This window comes from Morone saxatilis, unplaced genomic scaffold (genome assembly GCF_004916995.1).
Source record: "Morone saxatilis isolate NCDOM2014 unplaced genomic scaffold, NCSU_SB_2.0 Contig4, whole genome shotgun sequence".
NCBI classification, from domain to species: domain Eukaryota; kingdom Metazoa; phylum Chordata; class Actinopteri; family Moronidae; genus Morone; species Morone saxatilis.
In genome coordinates, this window is record NW_023339984.1 from 15427232 (window position 1) to 15439733 (window position 12502).

Sequence of the window (12502 nt, forward strand, 5' to 3'; positions counted from 1 at the left end):
TTGAATTCACAATAAGAGAAAATCAGCCCCACATTGGAGAAGCTGCAAATGTTAAATTTTTAAATACTGATTTAAAACAATCTTAAATTCCTAAAACAGGATGAGTCAACATTAAATCAGAAGTTGTTACCATCCTGATCCTTTCCTATTGTGCTAAGTTAATTTGTTTTTTAATACAAAGAAGGAATCCATCTTAAACTGCTCAGACAAACACGCCAGGCAGTCTTACTGCATTAAATATACCATGTCGTCGACCGACAGTGGACGTGCTCCACATCGGCAGACCGTTAGCATCACTCAGCGTTACTGACGGCTCCAATTTAAGGTTCTGGAGTGAAAAACATGTTATGTAAAAGGTCTGACTCCCTGCCAACGCTGCAGCTGCAGGAGAAACACTTAAGCCAGAGTCGAGATTTGCCAGCGTGTGATTGGTGGTTGATATTATGAGGTGTGCTGAACCAGCTTCAGCAGAATTTGCTGTCCAGAAATAAAGCTTTTAATAATGAACAAAGGGACAAGACATGCTAAACACAAACATTCAACCTGTACGTAGTGTGACAGTTTGGATTTCAGAACTGACTTAAAGAAAAGAAAAAGTACTTTTCTCTGTATGTGTCCCTTTTAAAAATGGTACAAATGTGCATATTCTGGCATTTAAGAAAAAACTGAAATGTTAAAACACAAACTTTTCAAAGCAAACTGCAAGAGAGACTTTGCTTGCTGTCAAAACCACAAAAAAGCTGGCTTTAAAAAAACGCTGAAACACCTGACTGCTCTTTGTTCAGTGTCTTCCCTCTTTTTAAGTTTTTCTGCTGTGGCACCAAACATAACCCGTAATGGCACGACACACCAGTTACTTTAAAACTTTTACCAGCCACTTTTCACTCGTTTTAAAACTGGACCAAGGTTGTTGGTGATCTGTACGGCTCATTATTTTTGGTTTTTACCTTTTTTTTTGCTGAAAAACATGCAGATTTGTATTTTTATTTTTTTTTAAAGGAGCACATTGGGACAAACTGATTTTTAACCAGACTTATTTATGTTCCTATAAATCCCAAACGTTGTAATTTCCTGCTCTAAGGGTCGTTGCAATTAATGGAAAACAATGAAATTATTAGCATGCTTTAACAGAGAAATTTCAAATGGTAAAATCAAACTTTTACCTAGATTTCCTCAATTTTCAGTTGTTTTTTTAAATATTTAAGATAAAGATTTTCTTCAGTAAAAAACTAAAATAATGAGCCCCTCCATCAGATTCATCAACATCTCACTGGTGGCTGGTTTTCATTTAACACTGCCTTTAACACTTTATGTTATTAGCACCACTTCATGTTACAAACACTGCAAACTCGCAACGGCATCACCGCGCTGCGCTCCAAGTGCACGTTCAAGCTATTCGATCACTAAAGGTTGTGTCAGTGGTTTTAACGTCTAACAAGGCTGTCGGATATTAGTTTCACTGTCTCCGGAATGATTTTTTTTTAAGGGGGTGAACGCATGGTACCATGTGTTTTAGCACGGTATAATATATACACGAAAAAAAACGCTAAAGAAGACTGTGATGACACTGATGGTTACCATGACGAGGAGGATTACAATCAGAAGTTGCCTCATCCGAAACAGTTGATTGGTTACTTTGCATCGTCTCAACAATCCCAAACTGCTTTTACCTCCAAAATGGATCGCTGTGCACACAGCGATGTCAGCCTCTTGGATTGGCGTTACTCGGTCTTTCCCAGCTGATGCCCCAGTGCAAAGCGAGTGTTATAGATTCAGCCATCTTGTTTTGTTAAGGTGCTATTTTTTTTATTTTATTTTTTTTTTGCAGCGTGGGCTCAGAGGATTTGAACGGTCGTAATCCAGGAGGCTGGCATGCGACCTGGACACGTCTCAATCGATCCGAGTGGCGCTCCAGTGCAAAGCTCCGCCTGCAGGGAAAAAAGCCTGGATACTTATGTGAGCGTACTGGGCGGAGCCGGTGGCAGCCTTAAGCGCCTCCCCCTCTGTTGAGTGACAGTCTGTTGGGGATTTACCGCTGGCTGGTTCAGTCTCTCGACTGGTAGAACAGGATGTATCCTGACTCAGAGTTCTTGGAAATGTCCGATGTCAGACCGTAGAACTCCTCGATCGCTTGCGCGTCAATTTTCTAAAAGAAAAACAGAAAAATGGTTGGACTTTAGACACATTCAGTCATACAGCTCTGTAAGAATTGATCATTTAAAGGCAGCTGTGCTTGTGAATAGCTCAACATTTTGAGAAAAACGTAGGAGCCAATTAGCTTAGCATAAAGACTGGAAGTAACGGCATCATCAATGTCCAAGACACAGTTACATTTCTGATAAAATGGGCTAATTAGTTTTGAAGCTGATTCTTTTCTCTTAACTTTCCCGGCATCCAGTCTTTTTGCTACGTTAACCACATCCTGACACCAGCTTATATCAATATTTTAATCCAACTCATGGGGGAAAACTGCATATTTTCCAACTATTTCTTTGTTTTTTGATGATTTACTGTGATAAGTGTGTCAATTTGTGACCAGTTTTATCCATGAAAGTCAACATAGACTAGTTTGAAAGACAACATTCATGGACAAAATATAGCCGTTATTTTTAACATCACGCTGATTTTTATTTTATTTTTTGTGCATAGATCTACTAGCAGCCAGGCTTTACTTATCTTAACCCATCAGAAAACTATGTTATTCTTAAGCCATGTCTCTTTAACATTACACAACTTCCCCTAGCACGAAAACAAAACACTTTTAAGATTCCAGGATGGGGTTTTCTTTCCCACAACCTTGGTAAACCTTTTATGTAAAGCTGACTTGAGGTCACCACAGGTCTTTGAGGAGGTCTGAGTTAGCACAACATAAAATCCCTTCCCTTCAGTTCACTGCCGTGCTCTTGAACTTTGTTGTGTAACTGTTTCATGAGGGCCTTGGCTTTCATTCGCTACCAAATCTCCAGTTAAAATGTTGACGAAGTAAGTGGTGAATATCTCGAGACTCGGTCCTGACAACTGTTTCTTATTTGCAGCTTCGTCCAAAGAGGGAGAGAATGAGGCTGGATACAAATTGTATATAAAATATAATTTTGGATTGGTGGTGAAAGAACTGGCTGCAGCTTTAGCAAACTCAGCTTCAGTCCTCAAAAAGGAACAAAGATAACTTACAAGCAGTAAAAATACACATTGAATAAAAGAGAACTGAAAGTTAGAATACAAACCAGAGAGACACAGAGTAAATCTCCACAAACCATAAAAAAATGATACGTTAGTGTTTCAGCTCTGCAACCTCAGCGGAATCTAACAGTACTCGGCCAGTTTGTCTCCACTGGACCAGATGTTCGAGTGGTCCTCCTTCCCATCATAGTGGAAAAATACACTGGTGATGGGATCAGTTTTAAACATCAGTCCGTCATGACTGTGACTGAGCACCTTCTTCTCTATTCCGCAACAGCAAGGGTGACTTTTCCCACTGCCGGGGAGATTTAGAGTAAAATAAACCGTTTTAATTGGGCAAAAGGTTCCCAAACAAAAAGATCGGATGTTTAATTGGTCCAAACCAGAACCACGACTGAACTAGTGCCATAGTTGGATCAGAAATTAGGACCAATGGACAAAATATTAGGTAGTTTAATTTGAAGAATGTCAAGGCTGAGCCCATAAATGCTTTAAAAAAAAGGACCATACCAGTGGTTTTGCACATTTTAACCCATTCACTACAACTCACTTCCACTTTACTAAACAAATAACATATGCTGATGCATTTTAGACATTTGAATGAGTTTCTACTGTTCCAGAGAGCCATTGGTTTCCATTAATTACAATTAAGACTATTTAAAACATCCTTGAGTTCGATCACAGTGAATGCAGAGTCGGCATTGATTTCTGTCTACGTTACAATATCATCATTGTAATGTAATGCAGTGCAGAGTTTTCTAATCAATAAGCACTTAAATTGCATTACTCTGCAATAACAACAGTATACAATACAGTATTTTGTAGAGAACTTTAAAATCTCTCTTGGGATATGTCAGGAATATAAATAAAATACTTTGAAGACAAGTTGTAGCATGTACATTGTGTACAAAAGGTATTAGGAGACTAATTTATAATTACAGCTATTAATTTAAGTGTTATTTGCGGTTTTCAGCTAATGCTGTGCTGATCTACTAAAAGATTATTGGATAACACTTTATTTTAAAGGTCTGTAACTTTAGAATAATTCCAGAGGGTTGTTTGGTTTTGTAATTTGCTTTAAATAATATGTAAACAAAAAACAATGTTCAATTGATGATACTTTAAATGAATTTAGTGCAATTCAAGGTTAGCATAGAGAGCCTTTTAGCCAGCTACACATGCAAAACTATCAAATTTGTCAGGCAAGATTACAATAATTTAATAATGAATACTTACTAGGGTTTTTTAAGACATGTATGTCAAATTAAGTGGCATCTAGAGGCAAAGTTACAGATTGCAACTGTCAAGAATCAACCTGTTCCCCCTGCAGATATAAAAAGCTCTCTCTAAAGTAACAAAAACACAATGATTATTATATTATACACTAATGAAAACATACCTTTGGTAAATATATTCCATTTCTACCAATAAACAGCTTTTTTAAAAGCAGCCTTAATTCTGAGAAACAGGGATTTATTGAGAGAATATTGAGAAATGAAAGATCTGTAAAATACAGGATTTTCTGTAACTTCTTCTGACTTTAAAGACATCTTGTGATTTCCCAAGTTTGCTGGAGTTTTTTGTTGCATAAAAACTGAAACAAAGGACAACTATTACTCAGCTTATAGAAGCCTGTTTGCACATTTGTCTCCGATACAGATTATACTTCACAAACCCTGGAACGTTTAACCATCATGACTGCACGGTCAGTTAACCGCCGATGGCTTGATTGCTGTGGCATACCGTTCTCTTTTGGCACGGAGAAAGAAAAATAACAAACTGAAAGGTTACTTGGCTCTGAATGAAACACAGCAGCATGCCGAGGCTTTGGCCGCGCTCTGATGTGGTTGACTGCCAGTGACTAAAGGGCTACATCATGCTTTTGGCTAACACTACGTGCTAGTAAAGCTATACTTTTGATTTCATATACTTTTTAATATGTTGCAGGGTTGGAGATGCTGCTAAATTTCCCCTACCCGGATTAAGAAATCATCGCATTATCGGCACTATCGTTACGACTGCAGTCAGAGATCTAACAGTTTGCAGCGTGGATGGAAGCGTGCTGAGAGCGGAGCAGGGAAACTGTTACTGTGTTTCAGCGATTTCATAAATTATTATCTCATTTGAGTGAAAGTTGTTAGTTTGCTTTTTATAGAAGTTTTTCACAGTCACGTATCAGCGTCGTCTGCTTGCAGATTGTACAAATTAAAAAAAGAAAAATGAGGGATGGAGCAGACAGAGCAGCAGTCTGTCATAGTTTTAATTTTCCGAACACAATGCGCTGTCCAGGTCTTCCCGATCCAACTGACACTCGGTTTAAAATTGCATAACTTGGATGAATAATGTTTTAATTAAAACCAAAGTAGGTACATGCTGAACATGAGAAGTGATGTTGAGAGGGCAGGCAAAGGCTTTGGGCTCTAATCTTCAGCAGGTATCCACTTTTTCATCTTTGTTTTCCTTCCTGAATACCTTCCTTTACCCTTCAATATTTCTAATAGATTTCTAAACCCTGTTTTAACTCCTCATTATTTAGCAAATGTGAATGTGTCTAGGTTGGTTCGTTGTAGGAAGTCCAGACACAACACTTGGAGCGCCAGGATCTACAGAGTCTGGAAGGACGGCTGTTTGAAATTCCTGTCTGGTTAGGATGAGGAGGGAAACTTTGGAGGGCTTATGGGGATTTTAATCTTTGATTGCTGTTCCTGAGTGTTCAAGATATTTCATATTAAACCTGTTTGTTTCAGAGTTGAGGTTTAATACCAGGAAAGAACAAGCTGTCTGTTCTTTTATATAACTCTTATATATTCACTCATATTATATGAATACTTATTATTTTATTTTACTTAATTCTTCTCCTTTTATCGTTTCATATTGTTTTAAATTGCTTTGTTTTGTTATTTTTTTATCGTCAGTAGGGCTGTGTATTGGCAAGAATCTGGACATACATAACACGATACAGGGGTTACGATTTCTTTTCTTTGACTTTAGGAAAATTATCATAGTATAAACATACCACCACATGTTTAAAATCTGAATTAAAACAAGTTTACATAGTTATGCAGCTAGAACAGTGGGATCTGCGTTTGCATTGTACCACAATCGCTGTAACATCCAACATCATAGGCCTCAGTTTACGTTTATGTTTAACACTGCTATCTAGTGGTTTGGGGTTCGAACACAATAATCCATATGGTATTTTTCAAGAATCAATACACAAAACAAAAGATTGCGATCATATTTCATAATTCATCATAATTTTCTTATACCCCAATCATCAGATTTGTCCTAATTTATTTAAAACTTTTGTTTAGTAAATGGCTCTATTGTCATTGTTTTAAGGCTTTTGTAGGTGCAAATATGTAAAAACGACTTGAATAACACAAGGTGTCAGAATTTTTTTTCTATTAACTTTCCAACTGTTCATTATTAAATGAATCATCTGAACTTATTTTTAATCTTGATTTTGGGGCAGCGGTTGCTCCTTAGCAACAGAGGAGGGTAAAGCCATTGTTAAATTTAGACCTGAGCTGTGATATGAAAGCAAGTAATCTTTCTATAGAGGAACTAATACAAATAAAGCTACATGTTTACCTAAAGCTGTAAAAATCATTGTACAGAATGGGATACTGGATCATTTAATACCATTACGCATTGAAACTGGAGAGCGTTTACTGGTAGATGCCCATTTCTTAAACAAACACTAGAGAATCTGATTGCCCACAGTAAAAGAGTTAATGGAGAATGAAAACATCTGTCTCACCTCTACGATGTCGTCATCAAACAGCAGCCAGAAGCCGTGGCTCTTGACGATGGTGATATAGTGTCCGCGGTTGGGACCACTGCAGCGTGGAGACAGACGGGAGGGAAAACAAAGTGAAACACACGATGAAAATAATACCTGAATGGCATTGAACTCGTGGCTAATGGTGGTTAACGGCTCACTGTTATTCCCCAAGTAATAATTTAAACTCGAACGTTATTGCTGAGCCGACGCCAGTGAAAAAGCATGAAATAATTGCTCTAAAAACATCATCATTCAGTGTTGAATCTTATATATAGGGGTGTTTTTTGGGTAATCTCCAATGTGGAAATCTGAAAACGTTTAAAAACAGCACAGTTTTAAATTTGCAGCCTTTGTGTTCACACACAATGTTAATCCACCTGAGGAAAGCACCACCGGAGGGTCACATCAACCTCATCCGCTAGTTGAAAATAGTCCAGTTACTAATAACGTGCATCTGCTCACTTACACATCAGCTGATGTCAGCTAATCTGCGTCAGAAGACGTTCCAGATCCCTGAATCACCTGAACTGAACGTCTGAATGTGTCTGGCTACAGCAGCCAAAAGCAACAGCGAGCCATGTTGGCAGATTTTTATTTTACTTGTGTTAAGGTTTTATTATCTTTTTTCATTCTTCTAAAAAACATACAATTATGATTTATAATTCATAAAAATGATTAAGATCTACTAAAAAGTTGTTTAAATATGTGTCTGCTATCATCCCTTGCCAAGGATCAGCCGAGTACATTTTGGATTTACAGCATTAGATCATTTAGATTTCAAGTTAATCTTGGGAGACAGTGTGTTTTATTAATCTTGTACGTTATGTTAACTCGTGTGTTAATCAGCCTCTCGACACTGCCACAACCTGCCACTTTTATGCTCACACTGTACGGATCAACGGCGTGGCTGCTCAGGCTGAACGTAAACACTGCACCCCCGGTCGTTTTTGTCTACTGACAATTCCAATAATAAAAAGAGAGAAATGCGGCATTACTTTGTGCAATCCTGCTACAGTATGAACTTTAAGAAGAATTCATTTAAATACGATATGGTCAGTTTTAGCCACAACATGTAAAATGCCACTGCGATGGTATTAAAAGAAGCTCCCTGCAGTTTATAATGGATCTTTTGACAGCAGCCAGGTGGGACTGCATGACAGGCGACCACTTCAAACAACTAATCAGAAACCAAGCATAAATTTGGCCTGTTATGTCCTTTCTGACAGGATGAGTTCAGTTAATGAGAGCTATGAGGAAGATGTGCTTTCTTAACCACACTCTTCCTTCTGTTTGGTATTTTATCCAGTGAAAGATACAGCAGGTTGCTTTAACAGACAACACATTCAGCAGCCTATTAGCCTACACATTAAATCAGCCTGCAGGAACCTGACAAGTGAATATTAGAAATTAGTTTTGCAATATATTAAAAAGAAAGAGAGTTAGAAGAGAGCTTCTGGAGAGAATTAAATCCCCAAACTATAAACAATATTAGTAAGTAGAATTAATTTTTAATTGTTTTTTTACTCCTATGGGGACAGACGAGGTACAAGAGGCAAATCAGGCTTTGTGGAGCACATTTCCTGATAAACGGAGCGAGGTAAAAGGGGAGAGAAAGGTGTTTTTTTTTTTAAATATATTTGTTTGGTCTCTAGACATCACTGTGATGTTAAAAAAAGGTGTATTTGTGCATAATATATGTGACCTTAAAATGCAAGTTCATATCTAAGTGCTTAAATGCTAAAATAATTAGCCTGATTAATGGATTTAGTTTAGCGGAAGTGCAGGAATGAAATTCCATATCTCTTAAGCTTAAATTGTTGTATTTGTTTCCTTACATTATGAACTTTTCCGGTTTTTGGCTGATGATCAAACTACATAAACAATATGAAAAATCTGACTGAATTCTGGTAAGTTGGGATTTTTTAAGCACAACAAACATAAACCACTACAGATGCTGCAGGTTGGACAGCAGATAAGACTAGTAAGTTAAAAGAAAGACCCTACCTGCCACAGTGTACAACGACGGCCACCAGGTCGTACATGCGGTCCGGGTTGGTGGCGTCCCCGGACGTGTTGAAAAGGCGGAGCTCCAGGGGGAAGACGACGCGATATGGACAGTTTGGTGTAGCGGTGCAGCTGGTCATGTATTTAAAGCGCTTCAGGTGGAGGGCGAGGATCATCCGGTAGCTTCTTTACCTCCATCCTGATGGGAGAGAGGGAGAGAGAAGAGAGAGAGAGAGAGAGAGAGAGAGGGGTTTGTAATGGTCGGAAGTGGTTTTAATGCTGCTCCGTGGGTTCTTATAGAGATTCAGAAATGATCTATCAACTGAATTATACACTCAACACTCTCGAGAGAAGTAAAATAGTTTTAAATCAAAAAGAAAATCTAGAAATCAAAGATAAAACTAAAAGGCTCATAAAAAGGTAAGTGGAAAAACACCAGGGGGTAAGTAGAATCACACAAAGACAAGCAGCGAGGGCAATTTCCCCCAAAGAAAACCTCTGAGGGTTAAAAGCTTTCCACGCTGACACCATTACTGTTCCAGATCCCCTACCAGGAACAAGAAGTGCGTGTCAGACGCTTTGTGCGCCTTCTAATTTGGCTGAACCTGTAGCTGGCGCTCTCACAGCATCCTGCTCAGTGTTAATGCGAGGTGCAGACGCTGGTGACAGCATGGCCCTTTCAAGCTAATGGATGTTACTTGGTGCACTTATCAGGCGCTGAAATGCTGGACGCTTACGTATAAAAACACACGCATGTGCAGTTGTGAGCAGGCACACTCAACACTTTTCTGCCTGTTGGTTTGTAAAACTCAATGCGAAAGAGCAACAACGGCCGGCAGTTGTCAGACTGCTGTGCAGAGGTTAATAATAGGCACCTTGGCCCACATCGACTCTAAATACTGATAATGAACTTGTCAGAGTGTAACAGGAAGGCCCTGTCTGGTTGCTACAGTAACGTCAGATGTGGTTTCGGGGTACTTTCTAATGGAACAAACTGAACCCGTGTTTGTCCGCTTTGAAAAGCTCAACAGCGACGGTGCGATGCATATAGCTGTGCGACTGCGGTTTTCACCGCTGCTACACAGCTATGTGGAGACAAAGTGCTCATTTAGGTGACAGCTCCTCACAGCAAAGAGCAAATACGGACAAAATTTGTTCATGCTACCATGCGGCTAACCCCTTAAGCTCTGTGTCAAAACATTGCTTTGTGCGTCCCTACTAAAAAAGATGTGCATTCGTGTCTGAAACCTCCACTACAAAAAGAATGATTCTATTTGTGCTCGAAGATGATGAAATTAATATTACAATGACTATCACTACATTAGCTCAATAAGGATTTAATTTACTTTATTTAAGGAAGCATTCAAAACAACTTGAAAGGTACCTTATTTGCACAAAACCCTATCTTTCCCTGTGACAAATTTAGGTAAAATTAAACCTATTATTCATTAAGATTGGACGATGATCGTCATCTGACGATAGTTTGGTCATTAAAATGCCAGAAAGTAGTAAAAAATGTCCAAGGTGACGTCTTCAAATACCCATTTTTGTCCGACCAACAGCCAAAACCCAAAAGATATTCAGTTTACAATGAAATAAAATGCATGAAAGCAAAACACTTGTGCTTCCTTTTATGCATTTTATTTTATTCTCATTCAACTGACTCTTTCTGAGAAATCAATTTCCAGTTTTTCTTGACAATTCGGGACAGCACTTGCTCACTATTGACACATTTAATACCAGTTTTCACACAGCTTATCATCACAACAGTCGACTTTCAAACGAAATAGGCATCCAGGTTCATACAGTAAATGAGGGGGTAAAGATTTTTGGTCATTTCAACCTGGACTGAAATACTAGTCTCTACATTTCAATGTTTTCCAGTATTTCCAGGACCTGTTGGAACCCTGAAAACACCCTAAACATTTAAAAGGTAGAACCAATAAATTGCTTTTCCTGCAAGAAGATGATTTTAACCATAAATCTATTATCAGAATAGCTGCTAATTTACCTTCTTTTGCTCGACTAAATCGATTAATTGTTTGAGCTCTAGATGGAAGATAACACTGACTCCTTTACTTCGCCTCACCAGGCAGAAAAAAATAAATCTGATTCTACATCTGCACAGCAGGAAGTAAAAAGTAACCAGCCGATGAGATCACCCACCTTTTCTGGGCTTCCTGTTTGCTGCGACACTGCTCACAGTAGTATTTGTATTCACTACATAACGTCTCTGTGTTGCTGAAGCCCCTGTTAACAAGACAAACACACACATTTACCAACACAAATCAACAGGAGTGCTGATGTCAAATTCAAGCTGTTTTCCAATGTTCCCATAATCCTGTGAGCATACGAGACTTGTCACGGATGATTAATAAGAGCGCCGTGCTACCTGAGACAGTGCGTGATGGAGGTGTTCTGCTCCACATCCACCGACAGATCCAGGAAGTCCTCGTCTTTACTGCTCACCTACAATTCCAGGGAATACACACAGTGTCACATGGAACACTCACAAACAGATTTACATCCGACCAGGTAAACATTTGGAAAATTAAAAAGGTGCCCTGTGGAGTTTTCTTGTATACAAACACAACTTGTGTTTATATTCAGTGATCCTCACCAAAACTCTGTGTGTATCCTCGAGGTCTAACAAATATATTTCCTCCCTCATAAAACATGTGCAAAGTATTTTAAACACAACGTTGTTTACATCCATGAGTGACCTAAAATCTTTGGATTGGGTCTGTTTGGGGGTCTACAGTGTGCAGGTGTCTAGGACCAACTTTCTACCAGGAACATACAGATAAATAACTTCTACAAATTAACTATTTAAGCAAGAGGGGAATAATTATATTTCAGGTTCATTATAGTAAAAAAATCTTGTTTGTTTTGAGCATAACATTTTTTTGCATTGTCCTTCATTGGGGACCAGTAATGATTCTGAATTCAATAAATATGCACAGTTTTTGGTTGTAGTTATTTTGTTTTGCTCCCGTCTCCCTGCTTACCTACAGAACTCCATGTTTATTTGGTTTGGACTGTTTCAAATACCAACCAACAAACAACCATTTGGGGCTTTTATTTATGTGTTTTCTGGTTTTTCCGTGCCTACAGCCCTGCCTCTTTTATAGCTCATACTTATTGTGATGAAGCACTTTTGTTTTGAAAAGTTCAAGTCGAATAAATCACCACTTTAACCCTTACAAACCGCACCACAAATGATTCCACTTACAGCTTCACAGTTGAGGCAGCGCGTCTCGTTGGTCAGTGTTCCCTGGAAGATCTCATGAACCCAAGTCTGCTGTGTCTCCTTTCCTCCTTCCCCTTCTCCTCCTCCTCCTCCTCCTCCCTCACTTCCTCCACCTCCTGCACTCCCTCCTCCTCCCCCCCCTCCGCCATTCTGCACCAGTTTTCCATTCTGCTGCCGCTCCTGGCTCTTCTCCTCCTGGAGCAGGTCTGCGATGGTGTTGAGGAGGTAGTTGAGGAATTCGTGGGCGTCTTGCTGCATGTAGTTGTCAAACAGCTCTGAGG

The 12502-nt window shown here is 38.9% G+C and overlaps 1 protein-coding gene across 1 annotated transcript in view; it reads right to left on the minus strand.

The window, feature by feature from the left end:
- Window positions 1-1800: 1800 nt before the first annotated feature.
- usp12b (ubiquitin specific peptidase 12b) overlaps window positions 1801-12502 on the minus strand; it is a 17817-nt gene continuing 7115 nt past the window's right edge. The window contains 7 exon segments of the mRNA XM_035675808.1: window positions 1801-2146; window positions 6944-7022; window positions 8972-9147; window positions 9149-9170; window positions 11138-11221; window positions 11364-11440; window positions 12204-12496. Coding sequence (XP_035531701.1) covers window positions 2045-2146; window positions 6944-7022; window positions 8972-9147; window positions 9149-9170; window positions 11138-11221; window positions 11364-11440; window positions 12204-12496 — 833 coding nt within the window. The 3' untranslated portion in view covers window positions 1801-2044.